Genomic DNA, 20,396 nt, shown 5'->3' with positions numbered 1-20,396 from the left:
GGTATGGAGGTTTGGGAGGCTTTGTTGGAAGCCAGAGGGGGGTTGGAGACACAAGCGCAGGAATGCCGGAATGAGGGGCCATGTTCTGGAAATGGCTTGATGTGTGGCTTCCCGTTCCAAACAGAACAAAAATAGAACAGCATCGCCCGTATTTGTCTTTTGTTATTGTTGATATTGAAGCAGTCTTCGTCAGCGGCGCTTCTCTCATTCTGTCTCGGCTTTTGTGTATTGTTTCTGATCATCTAAAACACCAAGTTACCTAGGTATGTACAAGGCCTTTCGAGCAGAGCAGCAGGTGGTGCCGCCTTCAGAGGAATCTGTGGAGGGAAAACGTCCGTTGGCCATAGAATAGACAATCCGAAGGTCAGATGCGCACTTGAAGATGAGAAGGAAAAGAGCGGTAAGGTAGGACTACTCCGTACCGTACTCTTTGCATCGTGGCGCTTCTGCACTGGAGCGCGCGGCTCTGTTGTGCTCGACTCTCGAGTACTCCGTGAAGAACGATCATCAAGCAATGAGCAATCACAGGGGCGGGGCGGGTGCCTTGGAAATCTGAGGCTCCACCCCCAAATCGTGAAATTAAGCCCCCCGTTTTTGTCAACAGTGCCATGGCCCGTGATTGGCCCGCTGCCACATGATGGCTGGCGCTAGCTCAGGAACAGCCGTTGTGGTGGCTTGGGTGGCCAATCAGCCCCCCTGCTTGTCCATCTCAACTTCCTCGATGCGGTGGTCCCAGCGTCTGGCTGCCAGGAACAGGGAGGCACGAGTGGGCACAGTCTAGGCCGCACTACCCACGTAGGGGGGAGACCGAAGCGACTGCGCACACACATGCCACACCACTAACCACGAACTACCCTGGTGCGTGCACTGGTGAAGCACTGGGGCTCTGGCTACTGCGTGTTGGCGCTCTTTTCCCTTTTGCTTGTCTCCCCTCCCCTTTCCTCCTCCCTTCCTTCCCTCTCCTCTTCTTTCACCTTCTTGTCCAACAAGCAAGCCCAAGGGTCCATTGTCGCCGGCTTCAAGGTGCTCGAAGAGCGTCCCTTCCTTTTTTTTGCCCTCACGATCATTACACCTGGAATACAGCTTCACTCCTTTTAGCTGTATCTCCTGTCCATTCCTTCCGGATACTAGTCGTTTTTGCATTGTCGAAGTTTGAAAACTTGCTAGAGGCGGGAGCATCCCTTGGGTATGTGCACAACCACCACCAAAAAAACCCACTATCCATCATCTCCATTCTTCGCAAAGGCAAGGCACGAAACCCCCAATGGACTACCTCATGACGCCTCCCTTTGGCAAATCCGGGGCTGGTTGTCGTCCTGCCTTGCTTCCCTGTTTTTTTTATTGTCGGCCTGGTGCCCTTTGATGAGGATCTACTGTTTCCTTTGACTCTTTGAAGACCATGATCCCTCTCTTTACTACTATTCACCAGACCCAGACCAGTACTGACATTGTCCCATCGACCGCGTAGATCGCCCCTTGTTTGAATTCTATCCTTCCCTTGACCCAGCAATTTCTTGACTATCGATATCGATTACCGACGTCTATCCGGTTTGTTGACGCATCAACTATCTCGCACTCACACTCATTAAACCACCCCACACATCGACGACATCAATCCACCATGCAGTCCATCCACCAGATCGCCTCCCGGGGCGTCCTTGCTGCCCGCGGCCTGACTGATGGCTCCAACCCCGAGACGCTCATCAACGTCATGATTGCTCTGCTCAGCTTGGTCTTTTTCGGCTTCGTCCTGGCCGCCATCCTCGTCCTTCTCCGCCGCATGCGCAGACGCAAGCAGATGCAGAGCGAGGTGCTCCCTCAGTACAGCGACGTCAAGCGCAGCGGTAACCACCGCCGCCTTACTATCCAGACCCAGAACGGCCGGCACAGCGTCGTCGTCTTCAAGGACGGCCAGCCCATGTTGGCAAACCCCAGCTCTCCCCCTCATTCGCCCGACAACGTTCCCGAGATCCACATCACCTTCCCCGACGAGCATGACGAGCACGGTCACTCCAAGAGCGGCCGTGTCGTCGTTGTCCGCGTTGGTGACACCACCGTTGGCATGGAGCCCCTGGAGGAACAGCTCCCTGCCTACGAGAAGGAGAGCAAGTCTCAGTTCTACTCGATCGACATTGAGAAGATCGGTGGCCTCAAGGAGAAGGAGCGGTCCGAGTACCAATAAATCGGCCTCTTCGTTCTCCGCCGGTCTGAAAAGGGGGCCTTCTACGGACCGTCTGCCATTTCTCTCTTCTTCACGGGCGGACGGCTTAATTGGAAGGGCCCCTTGGAGACCACCATCATCGAAACGAAGTATACCCTACGACATTCTATCCCTTTGACGACTTTTCTATTCGACTTCTCTCAAAAGCGAGCTGACCGGCAACATTTTGTCTTTTGAACTGATGACCTCATTAAACCCCATTTGGATCGACGCCAAAGCGAAACCATCACAGCGGAACTGGATATAAAACCATTTGGCAGCGTCCGTCGTGCCACGTACATACACACATCTGCGCGCGCTCTTGTTTCTCGAGACAAGGGGCGGATCTCACCGCCGGAAACAATAGCACTGACTACCATGAAGGAGAGGAAAGGCGTGCTAGTATACTTTGTACATTCTATATAATTGTATAATTACTATTATGTCTTGACAACAAGTAGACATTTTGGTCATACTGAGAGCAGCCGTGTCGTTGTCATGCAGCTCAACTCAGCTGCTCCATACACCGCTTTCTTGGGCGGATCGTGACCCTTTTTGCAAGCAGCGACGATAAGAGCATTCGAGAGGGTTAGAGGGATAGGATGAGCGTCAGAGCATGGCAAAGACAACTGAAGCATCCTTTCCTACTCCACTTCCCGTTGTGGAGGGGGGAACTATATCTGCTGGCAATTGCCATCTGTCTGTGCCTCCGATTGAGCTCTCCGTCCCTCCACCCCGATGCCGAATGTGGGGCCCGGAAAAGTGGTCCGCTACCCGAGCATCATCTCCGGCCTTCGACCTCAACTCTACAGAATTGTCCTTGTCCTCGAGCAATGAGACAAATGCGCTAGAGAAGACGATTACCTACCATCCAAAACTTGTACATGGGAATTTCAACTCTCGTTGCATGACTTGTGACCGGCTGTCGGCAATCACCACGCATCTCGGGCAACCCTACACGGATCTCGTGTCTTGGCGCCGGATATCGCTCCCCACACACCCATCTGGCTCTCCGTTTTGTGTTGTCCTCTTGCCCAATCAATTGGAAATGTTTTGGTTTCCCGGGGTAAGCAGATGCTCTTATTCCCAGTAGGTCGGGGAGATGCCGGTTTGACAGATGTGAATTTGTTCGACGAGTGGATATCGAGGGGGCGCAAGGCCCAACTCCCCGACCGGATGCCCGCGTCGCATTTCCCATATAAGTGCGGGGAGCTGTCGCATGCTACAGAGACTCTCACTCAAGACTCATTCAAGTACAAAGCCTCCCAAGCATTCGTCTTTCCCAGGCCTTATCTGGGTCTAGATATCGAGCAATAGGAGCCTAACTGTCAGCAACCATCACTAGTAGACTATTTGTGGGCGTGCGTGTCAGAGGAGAGCAAGATGGCCACCAAGCCCGTCCAGAACAAAGGCTTCGGCATGCATGTCGAGCACCCGCCTCACCGGGAGCCTCACAAGCCGAGCGGCATGAAGGTCGACAAGCCCAACTTTATCATCTTCATGCCCGACCAGTTGCGCTACGACGCTCTGGGATGCAACGGGAACAAGGTTCGTGAACTCTTCCTCTGCTTTGAGAGAAGCAGACCCTAAGTGAAACTTGCTCTGCTGACACTCGGTGGGATCTATAGCTCGTCAAGACGCCCAACATTGACGCCTTTGCCGCCCAGGGCACCCGCTTCACCAACTGCTTCCTGCAGGCCTCGGTGTGCTCCCAGTCGCGCTGCTCCATGTTCACGGGCAACTACCCGCACGTGTCGGGCCACCGCTCGCTCGAGAACCTCATCAAGCCCTGGGAGCCCAACCTGTTCCGCGCGCTCAAGGAGGAAGGCGGCTACCACGTCGCCTGCCTGGCGCCCCGGGGGGACACCTTCGCGCCGCACGTCACGGAGCTGTCGGTCGACGAGTACGGCTTCCTCGAGACGCCCGAGTTCCTGCCGCAGTTCAAGAAGGGCCCCCCGCCGGACCCGGAGAACATCTGGAGCCGGCTGTTCTACAAGGGCCTGCGCAACGCGTCGGCGGCCATGGACTACGACGACGCGGCCGTGCGCAGCGCGCTGAAATGGCTCGAGAGGCCGCCGGCGGACAAGCCGTGGGTGCTCTTCCTGCCGCTGCTCTTCCCGCACTGCCCCTTCCAGGTCGAGGAGCCGTACTTTTCCATGTACGACCGCAAGGAGATGACGGCGCCCGCGAGCAAGGACGACAAGGTAAGCCGCCCCCCGGCCCCCCCCCCTCCCCTTCCCCTGATCCTCCTCTCTCTAGAAAAAGGAAAAGAATTCCAAGTAGTCTGACTGGTGTGTATATGTATATAGACTGGCTACGAGCCGCGCTACATGAAGGCCCTCCGCGAGCAGCACGGCACGCACCGCGCCACGCCCGAGATCTGGGCCGAGATCATGGCCACCTACTACGGCATGATCAGCCGCCTCGACGACCAGTTCGGGCGCATCGTCGACAAGGCCCGCGCCAAGGGCCTCTGGGACTCGACCGTGACCATGTTCTTCACCGACCACGGCGAGTACCTCGGCGACCACGGCCTCATCGAGAAGTGGCCCTCGGGCCTGTCCGAGTCGCTCACGCGCGAGCCCCTCATCGTCGGCGGCGCGGGGCTGCCGCAGGGCGTCGTCTACGACGGCATGGCCGAGATGGTCGACCTGCTGCCCACGATGCTGCAGATGGCCGGCGTGGGCGAGTACTTTATGCACTGCGGCAAGTCCATGTGCGAGCTGCTCGTCAGCGGCGGCAGGGACCCCCGGACGGGCGGCGAGATGAGGCACCGCGACTACGCCTTCAGCGAGGGCGGCTACCTGACGAGCGAGGAGCCGCTGCTGGAGCAGAGCCCGTACCCCTACGACATCAAGGCGTCGCTGCAGCACGGCGACACGGAGCTCGTGGGCAAGGCCATCTCGGTGCGCGACAGGGACTGGGCGTACGTCTACCGCCTGTACGAGCCGCCGGAGCTGTACAGCCGCCGCGGCGACGACCCCTACGAGCTGCACAACCTGGCCGAGCTGCCCGAGTACGCCGAGCAGAGGCGGCGGTTCGAGGGCGTCGTGCTGCGCTGGCTGGTCGAGAGGACCGACGTCATGCCCTGGCAGAAGGACCCGCGCTTCCCCGAGGTGCAGCTGGAGAGCCCGCTGAGCCAGTGGGAGAAGAGGGGGGCGCAGCAACAGGAGCAGAAGGCGGCGCCGGCGGCGTAAGACTGGGCCCCAGGGAGGGGGGGGGGGAGAATTAGAGAATTAGATACGAGAACTCTACCGCATTTTATATGTATATTTTCTTTTATATGCCTAGAAGAGACTTCTTCTTCAAGAGAGTAAATTTTCTATTTGGAACAGGGAAAGCTAATCAAGCAGTATACCCGCGATGCAGTGATTGCCAAGGATGCTCCGCAGTATACCCGGGCTGGTAAAACGGCGGCTGGAAAGCGTGCGCCTGCGAAGCCAACATGCTATCAGAAGCCTGCATCGTGGGTGGTTGTGACACTGGCCGCTCCGCTCTCAGCGGACAGAACTCTGGGGGTTGGGAGCTCTCCGCTGCCACCATTGTCGGCAGCGGCGGCGGCGGAGAGAAGGCGGTGCTCGGGGGGGTCAGCCCCGAGCTCGGTATCTGCTGGCTCGTATTCCACGGGGTGGGCGTCGGAGATCCGCTCGCGACCTGGGGGTGCGTCGAGGAGTAGAGCAGGGTAGGCTGCGACGAGGTCTTGTCGAACCCGCGGGCCTGCGCGAGGAAGAAGGGGATGCCCGGCCGGTCGCCCCTCGTCGCGCCCTGCTTCTCCATGAAGGCCGCGACGGGGTCGGACGTGGTCGGGAGCCCCTTTTCTCTGAACCACCGCTCCGACACCGCCGCCGTCCGCTGCCGCTGCATGGCCTCGTCCTGGTGCTGAGCCGCCAGGGCGGTCTCCAGTATGTAGTGGGGTCCGGGGAGCCGCACGCCGTTCCCCGGGCCCATTGCCGGCAGCGATAGCGTCTCGTCCTTGCTGAGGATCGGGTCGTCGCGGAAGTCGAGGACGATGGACCTGAGTTCTCTGGCCTGGAAGGGTTGGGTTATTAGTCAAAGCTCGCCTCCTGGACTGCGATTTAGGGGAGGAAAGGCAAGAGGAGAGACGAAAGAGAAGGAGTAAACGCACAATCTGATCGACCTGCGGGACAAACGACGCAAACTGATCCAGCAGGTCAATGTTGGATTGTATCAGCGCGGCGAGCGAGAACGTGTCGATGACGTCGTGCCGCCGCAGGGGCGCGGAGCTCCGCTCGCCCACGGCCGAGAACAGGCGGTACTTCTTGGCCGAGCAGAGGATCTTGGTGCACTGGACGCAGCACGCGGCGACCATGAAGTCGGCGGCGAGGAGGCCGACGGACGCCGGCGAGCGCCTCCTGACCACGTCCTGGAGCGTCTCCCAGAACTGCGCCAGGCTGACGGCCCACCCGATCGCCTCGTTGCGGGTGTACTCGACGAAGGCCTTGGGGAGGCTCCGGAGGAGCTCCGGCCCGGCCTGCTCCCTGATCCCCGGCAGGGTGAATCGATAGAGGTCGATGTGCAGCTGGCAGATCCACGTTTGCTGTTCGAGAATGCCAGTCAGCCGTTGCATCCAGAATAAAGCTTCACAGAGGAAAGAGCCTACCAGCATCACGTATCCCGCCCAGTCTGGAGTCCCGAAATGACGAGTCATATTGGCATCGGTCCGCTTGTAGCACGCCGGTAAAGAATCCTCGAGTCTCGAGAGCTGTGCCTGCAGATCCATGATCTTCTCAATGACTTGGTGTGGCTCCTGAGCGGCTGCGAGCGGATGGCGCCGCTGTCCTGGGAGCAGCCCCTTGGCCATCCTGGAGCTGATGTTAGTCACTGTCTATTTCTGCTCATCGTGCGATATCACGGCCGTGGCTTACTTGAGTATTGAATGTCGAATGGACATCAGTCGAATTTGAAACGCGTACATGGACGGGTCCGACTCTTTCCGGAGGGCCATGGGCTTCTCCTCCAGCGTCTCCATCACGACTGACTCGCCACGCTTGAACGATCTGTCACTGCAGGGCAGTCTGAGATACATCCGCGTCTCCGGGAGCTCGATGTGGTCGTCGAATCCCCCAGCCAGAAATCTATCGAGGATGAATATGAGCCAAGCCAGTCTCCGGTTGCTTTCTCGGTTGACGAAGGGCCCGTCGTCCTCCCAGTTCAGCTGCAGAGCCTTCACAAGCCGTGCCGCAGAAGCATGTAACATCCAGCACTTTGACCATTGGTAATCGATCCAGTTGAAAATGATACAGAACGCTAGCAGGTGAAGAGTGTGGACTTCGAGTTTCGAGAGATTGCGCAGGGCGTAGAACTCGGCCTGCTCGTAGCATCGTCTCGCCAAGGCCAGCGAATCAGCACCGGGGTTCACCAGCACCGCCGTGATGGAGCACAGAACCGTTGCCAGCATCGGAGAGAATGTCCCTTCCTGGATCTGTTTATACGTCGTCGCCGGATGGAGGAAGCCATAGCCTGGAAGGGGGTACAAGTAATCGAAATAGGCATCGACATGCCTAAGAACAAAGTCTTTCTGGAAGAGAGAGTTCCTAAACTCGCGTGTTAGCCAATGTCCGTCACAGCTCTGTCTCGGTGATGATTGGTGACATACTCAGTCATGAGGCCGTCGTTCATAGGTGACTCTGTATGTGCGGTTGATGATGCTGGGGTAGGAATACTGTGGACTGTTGTTGTCATGGTGAAGTCTGGCGTACTGTCCATCTTGTCCGGGCTGGACGTATCTTCCCACGTCCTGCTGCTCTGTTGGACAGGACTGTTGAACTTGCGTTTGATGACCGAGTACTCGCAGAGCAAGCCGGTGCTCTCGCATCTCGCACAGCGCGGTATGTCCCCAGAACATTTAGTCTTGTGGGCGTGACACTCGCGGCATGCGCGCTGGGCCCGTTTCCTCAGAGTGCCTGCCTCTGTATGGCTGCGGGATGGTATGGTCCTCGATATCCTCTCTGCAAATCATGTTTAGTGACGGGCCCTCGCTACACTCTAACAAGGGTCCAAGAGTATTTCGGGCTTGGATATGTACCTTGGCTCGATGTAGGGTCCGAAAAGGGACAATGTAGGCTGAGCCTGGAGCAATTTGAACAAGGTGAGCCATCGCCCGGGTTGCCCGAGCATTTGACCTAGATAGATCACGGCGTGTCAATGAACAGCGAGCAATCATACAGAGACGGATTGATCAATGGATGGTGACAATCATCGTCTTGGGAAATCCTGGCCATGTCTTACTTTTCTGAGCCTGCAAGTTCGACAGCCTTCCGCGAAAGTGTTCCGGCGCCTCTTCGAGCCAGAGGTTCCTTGGAACTCCATGACGGGTGCCGATGTCTCGTGGCTTGGCTGATGCATGTCCAAATCGGGGGGCAACAAACTTCATCGAATTATGTACGGATGGCGGTCCTCGGCTTGGCAGGGCGCTGAACAAGATCGAGGGTAAAGACTATTATTACTCTTCGACCCGAGGCAATAACATGCAACTGGAGAATGGGACGGTCATAGCTTGGGGGTCTGATTCTCGGCAACGATGCAAGGCAGTGACCCCCCCTTATGAGTTGGGCAGCAAGTCACGGAGGGCATCCATCTTGTACTGCCAATAATAGCTTCTCTATCGGGCTGTCTGAAAACGGTCAAGGCTAGGGCGATTGGCTTCCTTGGGCTTTCCCCGCAGGCGTCCAGGAGGTGCGTTCGCCGGTAAACGCCAAGGTGAGGGATCTGGATCAGTCTACCAGTCCAGTGACGCCGCAGTGGATGACTCGAGGCAAGGAAAGCATCCGACGGGTATGCGTCTGAGGTACCGGCGCCTCGTTAGCGGGAGCCTCTGGTCTGGGGGCCAGAGTCAACCCGTCACTCTGGTTCGTTTATGATATGGGTGGCTGAAGTGCCGAACCAACATCAGAGAGATGCCGGGACCCGCGTCATGCCGGAACACTTCCAGGCATGGCAGGATTCGATCGGCCAGCCACTCAAGAATGGTGACTTGGCTTGCATGTCGATCCGTCAAGAGGTGCCGAACACAATCCCTGAGAAGGAAGGATTCCTTCATCCATAGGGATCAATGGCCGGAAGCGCCGCGTTACGGGTCCCGGCCCAGGAGAGAGATATAAAGTTTCGCTTGAACTGTTAGGGAATGACGAACGACCCGTTCCCCCCACATACCAGAGACCCGAAAAGTCTAAAAGTTAAAGACGGTGACAGTCTCTTCCCACTTCTCTGGCGGCCTAAAACAAGGAGCGAGTGCCGGGCTAGGCACTCAATTGGAAGGTCGGTGAGCTTCGGTCAATCTTGGGGCGAACCCCGTTCAGTTAAGTGCTTCGATAATGCTACGTGACATGCCCCTGATCATCGAGGTGGCTGGACCGTTGACGATCTGGTTAGTCAAGCCTGGCCCCTTAGTCCTTCCTCGAGTCGAGAACAGATTCCCTTGTCCCAATGCAGCTGTCGTTATGATGCGTGTTTCAAGATGTGCAAGGGCTTGGCTGTCAATGACCGAGTATTTGAACGATGATAAGGTTCAAAGGTGCTTGATCAAGGCACATCAATCATCAGCGTTGCAGGTCTGGTACTCGGAACACTCAGGGGCAAGGGAGACACATCACAGCAAGAGGTCTTGCCTCCAATGCAAGGAAATGTCCTCGCCTCGGAGAAAGAACTTCCCCAGAGGAAGTGAAGCCCGGCTCTAGCCTCGCCAAGCCGGGACTAGGTCCTCCTAGTCGCCGAACTACCGGACCGTATTGCTGGAGCTAGTGATGTGCGTTTGCCCCGTCCCAAGGCACTGGCGTGGGACGTCGTTCACGAAACTTTCCAGGCGCCACCATGCCCCATAGACCCTTGCTTGGCTGGTAAAATATCTTCCCATTGCCCACTATGGAGTGGTTAGGGACATGTATCCCAGTCCTTTTGCGACATGTCCTTGGCTAACAAGGTCGTAGATACCCTCAATAGAAAATGTTCACAGGTAGAGGACATCTGTGCTATCTTCAGTAGAGCAAAGCCCTGGCCTGAACATATGTTGAAGAGTCTGGTGATGTCCTTCGTTGGGATAATGAATATCAACCTCGTACCTGAACGTGATATTTGATGTACTGATGTCGGGACAATGCCAAGATCCGAAGGATCTATGTCCCTTCGGGTAAGAACGACAGCCAGGCAACCTCGGTCCTCTAGAGGTTCACTAATCCACTCACTCTCCTTACAACATAAACGTGTACGAGACCAGGTCAAAGTTGACGGTATCCATTCCATTTTTAGCCTGTCCGAGTGCGAAAGCATGGCAACGCGTCGGCCACGGGGGGACCGGTACGAGAGTAACATTGACTACTGAGCAAATTATCTGAAGGCGATGCTACCCAGACTACTCTTCCTGTAAGCAATGAGTGAATTTAATGGCTCGACCTGCTTGCGGGTTATTCCGGCTGTCGTCCAAGATGTTCTATTCTGGGAAAGGTTAGGAGTAGAGACCCCCTTATTTCGTCCCGGACGCCGTCTCACCGGCGGCGAGCTCGATGTCCTCGACATTGTCGACCGCTTCCTCCTTACGCAGGGCCGAGTTAACGGCAGCAGCGTCGTTTGCGACGGCCATCATCGCGGCCGCGTCCGTCGAGCCAAACTTCCTTGCGGGGATGCCGCTGTTGAAGAGGAAGTCGACCTGCTCCAGCGTCTTGCCCTTGCACTCGGGGACGCAGAAGTAGACAAAGACGATGGCGAGAGCCATGATGGCGCCAAAGATGAAGCCAACCTTGCTGTTGAGACCGGCGTACTTGTCATAGATGAGATAGGGAATGCTGAAGTTAACGGCGAAACTGGCAGACAATCGGGCAAGTCAGCAGACCATTCTTTCATTGACTTGACGTCGTTCCTGCAACGCGAAAAGACCGCCCGCAGGCTGCAAGGGCACACATACTTGAACAACACATTGGTACCAAACGCGACGCGGGCCGTGTAGTCACGGAGCCTCAGCGCAGAGACCTCACTCGTAACAACATAAGGGACCGGTCCCCAGCCGGAGGCGAAGCCGATAACGAAGACAATCATCATGCCCACAATGCCGTTTCTCCTCGCTGTCGAGACTGGTGTCTCCACACCGAGTCCTCCCATGACCATCATGCCTACACAGATGATGGTACTCGAAGTGAAGAGAAGAGCCCTGGCCCGCTGTGTTAGTGAAAGCACTTGACTAAGGACGGGCGTTTGTGGAAATACGAACCGCCTGCCAGCATGGTCGGCCCACAGCAGAGACGCGGTCATGATCACAAGAGCTACACTCAGTGTAATCAGACTAAACGCGAACGGGTTGATAGTATTCAAGGACTTGACGTAGATGGTGCCGTACTGTGACGAGAAGCCCTGACCTGTTAGCTGCTGCAGCATATTTACGACCACAGCGATGAGGGTACGTTTCAGGTTGCCGCCCTGGAAGATCTCGATGAAACGACCCTTCTCGACCTCCTGCTCAAGAGAGACGCGAAGCTCGCGGAACTCGCTCTCAATCTCTTCCTCGCTGAAGCGGCCCTGGCGGAGCAGTCGGAGATTGACAAGAGCCTCGTCGACCCTGTTCTTGCGCAGAAGCCAGCGCGGCGACTCCGGAATAAAGAAAATGAGACTGAGGACGATCGAGGGCACGATGTAGAAGAGCCCGATGGGGATGCGCCAGGAACGGTTGTCCTGGATATTGCTGGTACCGAAGCAAACGAGATTGATGACCAGTCCACCTGCCATAAGGCTGAACTGATAGGAACCGACCATAATGCCACGGGCAGCAGCGGGGACTAAAGAGGAGAAATCCTGTTAAAACTTCTCTTTTCCCTCATGTTGGGCACCAAGTTCGAGCTGGCTCACCAATTTCGGACTGGAAGGTGGGCACGACAGCCAACTCCATTCCCACATAGATGTAGTTCAAGATTCGAGCAGCCATGATCTGTTCTCGACTGACAGACGTGACAGCGATCGTCGCGGTGACGATGGCATAGCAGCTCATCGAAAACATACACCACCTTCGCCCGAACCTGGCCGAGATGATGCTACCGAGGAACACACCTAGCATGCACCGTGCTGTCAGCAAACGTACTAGAGCAATGCAGTACATGATCCACGCGAGTGGCGAGACTGTGTCCACGTAAGAATGATTGTTCGTACCGAAGGCGAAGCCAATGTAGTTGAGGCTGTTGAAGAGCGACAGCCAGTATGGTTCAAGTATATACTTCTTGGTCTTAGGATCAAGAACACCAAATTGCCTGTCAAAGGCGTCCATCGCCTGGGTAGTGGAGAAGGCCTGGTTGTCGAAGCCATAGTTGAAAGTCGACACGGCAATCACAGCACAGGCGAGTGCCAGGCGCGTGTTGAAGACACTGAACTTGGCGAAGACGCCCATCGTATCGCGATGTAGTGAAGAGACGGTCCGCAGGAAGGGACGAGAGAAAGAGGCAAGCAAACGACTGTGGCCAATATAGGACGTCAAACAAAACTTTTCCCCCGGGGGACGGGTGATCACCCGTTCTTATAGATCTATGAATGGGGTGGATCCAGACGGGGGTCAACCCCGAACCTCGTGGTAGGCAGCGGGGTAAGATCATCAGCTCATGTCGCATTTGCTGGAGTCGGGGGGCTGAAGTCAACGCAGAGCCCTCTTGTGACCCAACCGAAACCCCGGGATCCGTGATTCAGTAAATGGAAGAGGGGCCCCCGAGAAAGTGGTGCATTGAGACTGACAGCCGGGGTTAGTTCTCCACTAGCGCCGGTGTGAGCTACCGACAGTGTACGACATCCGGTCAATCTGGGGTGCGAGATCCGTTCCCCGCAATCCATGAAGGGCATGTCTCTCAGGCATGCCAGGGATCACTCATAGTTACCAGAAGATCGGTACTGGATAACACGGTTGGAATCTAGGCCTGCAACGTCCGTGTGTGGCGCAGATAATTCCAATACACGTCTCGCAGGGCTGGTTTGAAGATTTCACTGCAAGGAGCAAACCTCGTGCTCCCCGCAGTGCGTACGGATCCTATCATCTTTCTGGTTCCTGTGTCTGACAGCCACCATAGAACAGCGGATGAAACTCTGCATCGCCATACGCGCCGAGATGCAAATCGAATGGACTTGCGGGTAGATCAAGCCCGAAAGGCACGTTCAGAGCTGCCCCGGGGTCATGGAAGTCCGTTGCCAGAAGCTCCCTGTTTGGCAGGAGATTGTCATAGGACACGATGTTTGGCGGGAAGTCGGGCATTTCTGCCAGAGAAGCTGCCCCGTACGAGGCCGCTCCGGTTCCCGTAGCGATCCAATGGCGGGTCCAAGCACCAGAATCGAAGACATTCGTGGAAGAATCTGGGTGGTCTGAAGAACCGAGCACAACTCGTGCTGAAGTTGGCGGGTTGGCCTCGCCCGTATCTGATGCTGCTCTAGAGCGCGGAGTAGGCTCGTTACGTGTGCGTAGTAGGTAGTGATTCGGGACCCTCTGCTCGCTTGAAGTCGGACTTTTCGAATGGGTGTACCTTGTTAGCACAAGACTCAGAGCCAATGGAACCTTGGTTAGATCGGGTTGGCAAGGCATGAGCACTTACGGGGTCAGAGAAGGTCTGCGGCGTTGTCCCAGTAGAGGAATAAGGCGTTCAACCTCGAAAAACTAGTGTAGATCTGTCAGTACACAAAAGACCTATCAATTCTGTAGCAGGATAGAAGAGACATCTTACCCAGGTTCGGATCCGAGGGTACAAAAGTCGCGTTTGAGACGCAAGGGACAGAGCTTCCTGGAGTTTTTGCTTGATGTTTTCCAGATCATGCTCCCCATCTTGTGGCAGCAAGTGAGCCAAACGGTCGATTACCTTGATGCACTGGTACATGGACACTACGTTGATAGTAAAGTCGGCAAGTCGTGGTGGATCGAGTCGATATACGGAGGACCAAAAGTCACACAGCTTGATGGCATTGTCCAAGCATGTCTTTTGGCAGCGGTTAATGTATTCCGGGGGCGTATTGGCGAGCGCCTCGGAGGAAGCAGATTCCCGTATCCCAGGAATAACGAAGCGGTGCAGATCGCAGCGGCACATGTACAGCATCGTGTAGAGGGTAATGTAGGCCGTGCCGTCTTTGGAGTGGCACATAAACATGAGCCTGTCTTCACCGGCCTGGAGCTCTTCGGGCAGAGTATCGCCAAACCGCTCCAGCTCACGACTAAGCGCGAGCAACTCCGGCTCCCATTCAGCCAGACTCGAGTCTTGGCGCTTCACTCGCCGAGTATAAGCAAGCACCCTGTGCCGGATATCAAAGAGAATCATGCGGTAGGCGAGCACATCCATGTCAGAAGAAGTCGCGTCCTCGGGCCCGTTTGTAAGAACGTCTTGCAGGAACGGCGAGCTTGACGAGAGCCCTCGCTGGAATCGACGGTCATTGCACGGGAGACGAACATGTACTGCGCTAGTTGGCAGGACAGACAAATCGTCAATGCCGCCACTGAATATTTTGTCCAGATAGAATATAGACCAGATGAGCCGCCGAAGACATTCCTGTTGGACTGGGCTTGTCGCGCTTGGGGACTGTTCATAATTAAGTCCCTTGATAAGGGTTAACCGAGCGGCAATGGAGATGAGTATCCAAGTGTCCTCGGTGGTGTGGGATGCGTAGTGGAATTTGATCAAGAGGACCACGGTGTGGAGGCCAGCAAGAGATATCCTGCCGAGCTTGTCCAGCACTGCGCGTTGGGCTTCTGCCACCCAACTTTGGCAAACAGAGCCAGCTTCTCTCTGCTGTGGCAGGACGTATCCAAGACCTGTCGCACATAGCACCTTGAGCAGGTTGGTATCAAGTTGGCCACGGTTCCAGTCAGCAAGTACGGAGGCCTTGTGGAGGGTAGGGCAGTTTGTCAAGTCCATGTTTTCGAAATAAGAATCGAGGCAACGCCGAATAGCGTCCTTCTTGCCCAGCTCAAACCCACTCCGTTACGGTCAGCAACCGATCGAGAAAAGATTGGGAGTTGGGGTTGGGCCTCTTGAGCTAGGGTCTACTACGTACCTTAGGATATCACCTAGATGGCTGGGTGTGGTTACCGAAGGGGTCGAAGCGTACGCCGGGCCTGCATGTGGAAATGTGGGATCATCTCCAAAAGCGATTCCGGACGTCATTGTACGCGCTTCAGCCGGGCTTTCCATATGAGAGATGGCCCCGGGGGAGGCACCGGACCCTATGCCCAGTTCGTGGCCCTGAAACAAACACTGCTGTCCACGGGCCTCGCATCTTTGGCACGGCTGGGTGCCTGAGCACCTTGCCTTGAGCATGCGGCACGCATCACAGGCTTTCTGTATGCGGCGTCGTTTGATCCCGGCTTGCGTCAGCTCATGCGGTGCTGGAGGCGCCGTCTCTGTGCTTGGCTCGACAATAGAGCCGTCACCAAAAGCATAGGAACAACGGAGAGCCAAGCGCACGCACGGCCCGCAACCGGAGGTCTCGCGGTCACATTTAACCTGCAGTCATTTCGAGATAAACTCAGCTATGTCACCTATACAGAGGGAATGGGATAGTCAGGCAATCCCAGGAACAGAACATTGAACCAGCGCACCAACCTTTCTTGCTCTGCACTGCTGGCATGCGAGCTGCTTGGGTGGCTTTGAAGACGCACCGGGGTCCTCTGGCGGGGGGCTCATTTCCGGGGCCGGAAAGTGGAGGCCGATCTGCTGCAATTGTTGGGGGTTGCATTTGACAGGGAAGCATGCGGCGTAACTCTATGGATGAGCAGAGTACGAGGGCCGAGAGCTCTCCGCTGGCCGTGGCGGATGTCGTACGGGCAGCGTTGTATTTATCTGTGGTGAAGGTGAATTTCTTCGGCAGTTCCTTCCCGATATCCGGTTCTGTCCCAAAGAGGAATGCGAGATCCGGCCACTAGTGTCGGCCATGGCTGCCCTGACTCGAGATCCACCTTGAAGGCAGGCAGCACTGACTGCACCAGACTCCAGAAGCCTCACAGGACTTGGATTTCCAAGCCTGTAGGCCCGGCAGTGGCATCCAGGATGTCGGCTCTGGGGCAAGCTTGCCGGCTTTGAATCCGGGATCCGGCGGGCACGGAAGATGAATGTACTACTTACATATGCTCATAACTAACTCGCTCGACAATGAGAGAATTTCAACTCTCAACTACTGCAAACTACATGGACTAAATCTCTATCTACGAAATTCTTTGGAGCAGCTTGCAGAGATTGGAGACTGCATTGTCAAACTGCGCATGGTTCGTCCACTTCAGCCACTTCAGTCAAACCCCACAGACAGTCCGCGGTCTTCACAAGAGCAGCAATGCCGAGGATGCCCCAAACTTCCCAAGATTCGGCGTTGTGGGGGTCCAGCAACTCGCCGCATGTGGACCCTAGCTCTCCCGTCATTGGGGCTACAGCTGTCAAATTCTAGAAGCTTTTGGCGGTACCATAAAGCCCGCACAGAAGCGTTAGGAGGAAAATCTGGACGTATGTAACAACGGCGCGCGTCTTGCTGGTTTTGGTTTGCTGCTGACTGTTGCTGTCTGTACCCTGCTAAACACCTCCCGTCCAGAGCTCAATGGCAGTCCTTCCTTATCTGGCCTTTTCTAAACCTCATTTCTTTTCTTCAATTTGTTTTTCTTTTGTTCTTTTTGCCTCGTCGGGTCACTCCTTGACTGTTTGTGCAGAGCCCTCATCTTCAGTTAGGGGGTAGGCAATCTTGCCCCTCCCTCCTCCGCCGTCACCATGGCCGCCCCAAAGGCCAAGACGAAGCCGACGCCCTCGGACTACCAGAAGATAGCAGCTCAATTCGAGGCGGCAAAGCGCGTCAAGGCGATGGAAGATGCCGCCGCCAAGATCATCAGTGGAGAGAAGGAACGCGCCAGCGCCTCCGCCGCCCAGCGCGAAGCTCTCGAGGCCCGTCGCAAGTCTGCCTTCGAGCGTCGCTGGCTGTGGACCTCGGCCTTTTGGCTCTGGATGCTGTGTGTTCACGCGGCCGGCCTAGTCTTCTTCACATCGGGCTTCCTCCTGACGCGCCTCGTGCTCGACGAGAAGTCCAGCTGTGCTGCGCCGCCCCTCCAAGACCCCAGCCTGTCTGGGCTCGGCACGGTCGAGAGTGGCTGCTGGCACCCCAAGACCTTCGACCGCGCCGTGGTGGTCCTCATTGACGCCCTACGCTACGACTTCACCGTTCCCGTGGCCGACAATGCCGAGTTTCACAATGCGTTCCCCTTCCTCTACGAGACTGCGGTCGCCCATCCCGAGCGCGCCTTCCTGCGTCCCTTCATCGCCGACCCGCCCACCACGACACTGCAGCGGCTGCAAGGTCTGACGACGGGGACCCTGCCGACGTTCTTCGATATGAGCAGCAACTTTGCTGGAACAGAGATCGAAGAAGACAACCTGCTGTTTCAGCTGCGGAGCGCGGGCAAGAAGATTGTACACTTGGGCGACGATACCTGGACGGCGCTGTTCCCAGACTACTTCGAGGCCAACATCAGCAGAGCCTACGACAGCTTCAATGTCTGGGATCTGCATACTGTCGACAATGGTGTACTAGAACACATCTTTCCCCTCATGGAGCCCGGGCGAAGCAACGAGTGGGATGTACTGATCGGCCACTGCCTGGGCGTGGACCATGCCGGCCACCGATACGGGCCTGCGCATCCCGCCATGACGGAGAAGCTGCAGCAGATGGACGGCTTTATTCGCAAGCTGGCCGCTACTATCGACGACAAGACCCTGCTCATCGTCATGGGCGACCACGGGATGGACAGCAAAGGCGACCACGGCGGTGAGAGCGACGATGAGATCGAGGCCGCCCTGTGGATGTATTCGTCCCGGCCCGCTTTTGGCCGTACCAAACCCGAGTTCGCTACCCCCCCGGCCACGGCCAAAACGCGCCGCGTGAACCAGATTGACCTTGTCCCAACCTTTGCGTTCCTGCTGGGCATTCCCATCCCCTTCAACTCGCTGGGCTGGCCCATCGAAGAGGCATTCACCGGCAAGAGTGGTGTGTCGTGGAGCAATCTGGCTGCCGTCTCGAGGATGACGGCTGCGGGGATCAAGCGGTACCAGGCATCCTACTTTGCTGCCCGTGGTATAGAGCAGGCTGCTGGGCCGGGATCTCCAGCTGAGCTATACGCCCAAGCTGAGCAGTCTTACATGGTCAACGCCAAGAAGCAGGCTCAGGAAGCAGCCTACAGAGCGTACACCAAGTACCAGGAGGAGACGTTGAGCATCTGCAAGGATCTCTGGGCCAGATTCGACATTCCCAGCATGATTCTGGGCATCGCCATCATGGCCTTTGGCGTGGCGGTCCTTCTTATTTACATCTCCACCGACGAGGAGGATGACATGGCTGTCCTTGAAGATACCGAGCTTGAGCTCGCCGAAAAGAAGCTGGAGCTTGAAGGCGCATCCGTCGATATGACCCTGGCTTCTCACCTAACTCTCCACCGAGACCTGGTTCGAGCGGCAATTGTTGGCGCCGTGCCAGCCTTCGCCGCCGGGGCAGCGACATCGTCCTTGGTAGAACTCCCATGGTGGTACGCAGGCGTCAGTCTCGCTGTGTTGGCAAGTCTGGTCACTGTCACAATTGCGCTCTTCGGCATGGGCAAGCGCATCGTCAATTTGTTCCCTACGACTGTCTGGGGATGGCTGGCCGTCGTGTTCACAGTGAGCCAGTCTGTCGGCTTTGCCTCCAACTCCTTCACTATCTGGGAGGACAGCATCCTACTCTTCTTCCTGGGCTCTTTTGGTCTCGTCTCGGCCATCTCCGCGTTCCGCCTCCCCAAAGTCGGGGACCGAGCGCTGGCCGTCTACCACTCAGTCCTCTTCGCCGTCCTCGGCCGGCTCGCCTCCTTTTCCAAGCTGTGCCGCGAGGAGCAGATGCCCTACTGCACATCGACCTACTACGCCTCGGCCACGTCCTCCACCTCGGCGCCGTGGCAGCTCGTCATCCCTGTCGTGGTCTTCCTCGCCCTCCCGTCCATCATCAAGGCGTACTACCAGACCAGCAAGTCGTACGACGGCCTCGCGCCCGCCTGGATCGGCTACGTCTTCCGCACGGTGCTCTTCATGTCCGCCGGGTACTGGTTCCTCGACGCGGCGGACAACAGCAAGTGGTTCTCCTCGGCCGTCCCCGAGGGCACGCTCAAGACGGTCTCGGTGTACGTCGCGCAGGTCGTGCTCGCCCTGGCCGTGGTCGCCGGCAGCACGGCCTTCGCCTGGGCCCCGCCCTGCGTCTCGATCCACTCCTTCGCCGCGCCCGGCTCCAACCGCGCCCAGGTCACGGTGCTGGGCTACGGCAACGCCCACGGCGCGCGCTACCTGCTCCTGCTCGTCAACGTCCTCGCGGCGTGCCTCCTGCTCACCAAGCCCGTCGGCAGCGGCGCCCTCGCCCTCGAGCTCTGGCAGGTGCTCTCCCTCGCCGAGCTGCTCGACCTGCTCTCCCTCAGCGGCGAGGCCGTCGGCCCCGTCGTGCTCGCCCTGCTGGCCAACTACTACTACTTCAAGACGGGCCACCAGGCCACCATGGCCAGCATCCAGTGGGACAGCGCCTTCGTCCCGCTCTTCACCATCCGCTACCCCTGGAGCCCGCTCGTCGTCGTCCTCAACACCTTCGCCGGCCAGATCGTCGCCGCCGTCGCCGTGCCCCTCCTCGTGCTGTGGAAGGTCGGCCCCAAGCGCAGGGGGCTGCTCGAGGCCGCGAGCCGCGCCCTGGCCGCCTTCGTCGCCTACTTCGCCGTCGAGTCGCTGGCCACCATGTGCTGGGCCGGCCACCTGCGGCGCCACCTCATGCTCTACCGCGTCTTCAGCCCGCGCTTCATGATGGCGGGCGCCGTGCTCCTGCTCGTCGACGTGGTTGCGCTCGCCGTCGCGCTGACGGGCCTGCGGTCGAACACGCAGTCTGTCAGCGAGGTGTTTGGGTGGGCGGAGTAAGAGTGTCAGGGGGGCTGGCGATTGTGACTCAACCTAGTAATGTCTTAACAGGGAAAGATGATAATCACCCCGTGGTGAGTGAGTGTGGGGAAGAGGGAATGATCCTTTATGGACAGTTGAGAGTGATAATGCTTTTCCAAAAAAGATATTTGGAAATCTGGCAAGACCGGACAAGATGTCTTGTGTGATGATAGTTAGTTGCATTTGATGTTATGATTAAAATCACAAATCGGGATTAGACTTCAGGCGTGGCCAGCACAGTAGACTGGACACTCTGCACTACAGCA

The 20,396-nt window shown here is 57.0% G+C and overlaps 6 protein-coding genes across 6 annotated transcripts; 3 read left to right on the top strand and 3 right to left on the bottom strand.

The window, feature by feature from the left end:
* Positions 1–1,621: 1,621 nt before the first annotated feature.
* Positions 1,622–2,182, top strand: E0L32_004253 (uncharacterized protein; the record flags this gene model as incomplete). The annotated part of the gene is made up of 1 exon (XM_031138643.1): positions 1,622–2,182. The coding sequence occupies one exon, from the start codon at positions 1,622–1,624 to the stop codon at positions 2,180–2,182; it is 561 nt and encodes a 186-aa protein (XP_030997266.1).
* A 1,401-nt stretch (positions 2,183–3,583) lies between these two features.
* Positions 3,584–5,397, top strand: E0L32_004252 (uncharacterized protein; the record flags this gene model as incomplete). Its single annotated transcript, XM_031138642.1, has 3 exons — positions 3,584–3,748; positions 3,829–4,404; positions 4,510–5,397. The coding sequence occupies 3 exons, from the start codon at positions 3,584–3,586 to the stop codon at positions 5,395–5,397; spliced, it is 1,629 nt and encodes a 542-aa protein (XP_030997265.1).
* Positions 5,398–5,651: 254 nt separating this feature from the next.
* E0L32_004251 (uncharacterized protein) lies at positions 5,652–7,927 on the bottom strand (the record flags this gene model as incomplete). Its single annotated transcript, XM_031138641.1, has 3 exons — positions 5,652–7,023; positions 7,087–7,755; positions 7,818–7,927. The coding sequence occupies 3 exons, from the start codon at positions 7,925–7,927 to the stop codon at positions 5,652–5,654; spliced, it is 2,151 nt and encodes a 716-aa protein (XP_030997264.1).
* A 2,752-nt stretch (positions 7,928–10,679) lies between these two features.
* Positions 10,680–12,584, bottom strand: E0L32_004250 (uncharacterized protein; the record flags this gene model as incomplete). The annotated part of the gene is made up of 4 exons (XM_031138640.1): positions 10,680–11,016; positions 11,118–11,360; positions 11,421–11,982; positions 12,053–12,584. 4 exons carry the CDS (start codon positions 12,582–12,584, stop codon positions 10,680–10,682), a joined length of 1,674 nt encoding a protein of 557 aa, XP_030997263.1.
* Positions 12,585–13,214: 630 nt separating this feature from the next.
* Positions 13,215–15,075, bottom strand: E0L32_004249 (uncharacterized protein; the record flags this gene model as incomplete). The annotated part of the gene is made up of 3 exons (XM_031138639.1): positions 13,215–13,605; positions 13,768–13,829; positions 13,897–15,075. 3 exons carry the CDS (start codon positions 15,073–15,075, stop codon positions 13,215–13,217), a joined length of 1,632 nt encoding a protein of 543 aa, XP_030997262.1.
* Positions 15,076–16,911: 1,836 nt separating this feature from the next.
* E0L32_004248 (uncharacterized protein) lies at positions 16,912–20,109 on the top strand (the record flags this gene model as incomplete). Its single annotated transcript, XM_031138638.1, has 1 exon — positions 16,912–20,109. One exon carries the CDS (start codon positions 16,912–16,914, stop codon positions 20,107–20,109), a length of 3,198 nt encoding a protein of 1,065 aa, XP_030997261.1.
* Between the last annotated feature and the right edge of the window lie 287 nt (positions 20,110–20,396).

Source organism: Thyridium curvatum (genome assembly GCF_004353045.1).
Source record: "Thyridium curvatum strain D216 chromosome Unknown NODE_20_length_475153_cov_84.797782, whole genome shotgun sequence".
NCBI classification, from domain to species: Eukaryota; Fungi; Ascomycota; class Sordariomycetes; order Thyridiales; family Thyridiaceae; genus Thyridium; species Thyridium curvatum.
The sequence above is the reverse complement of the archived record's forward strand: the minus strand, read 5'-3'. Positions and strand labels throughout refer to the sequence as shown.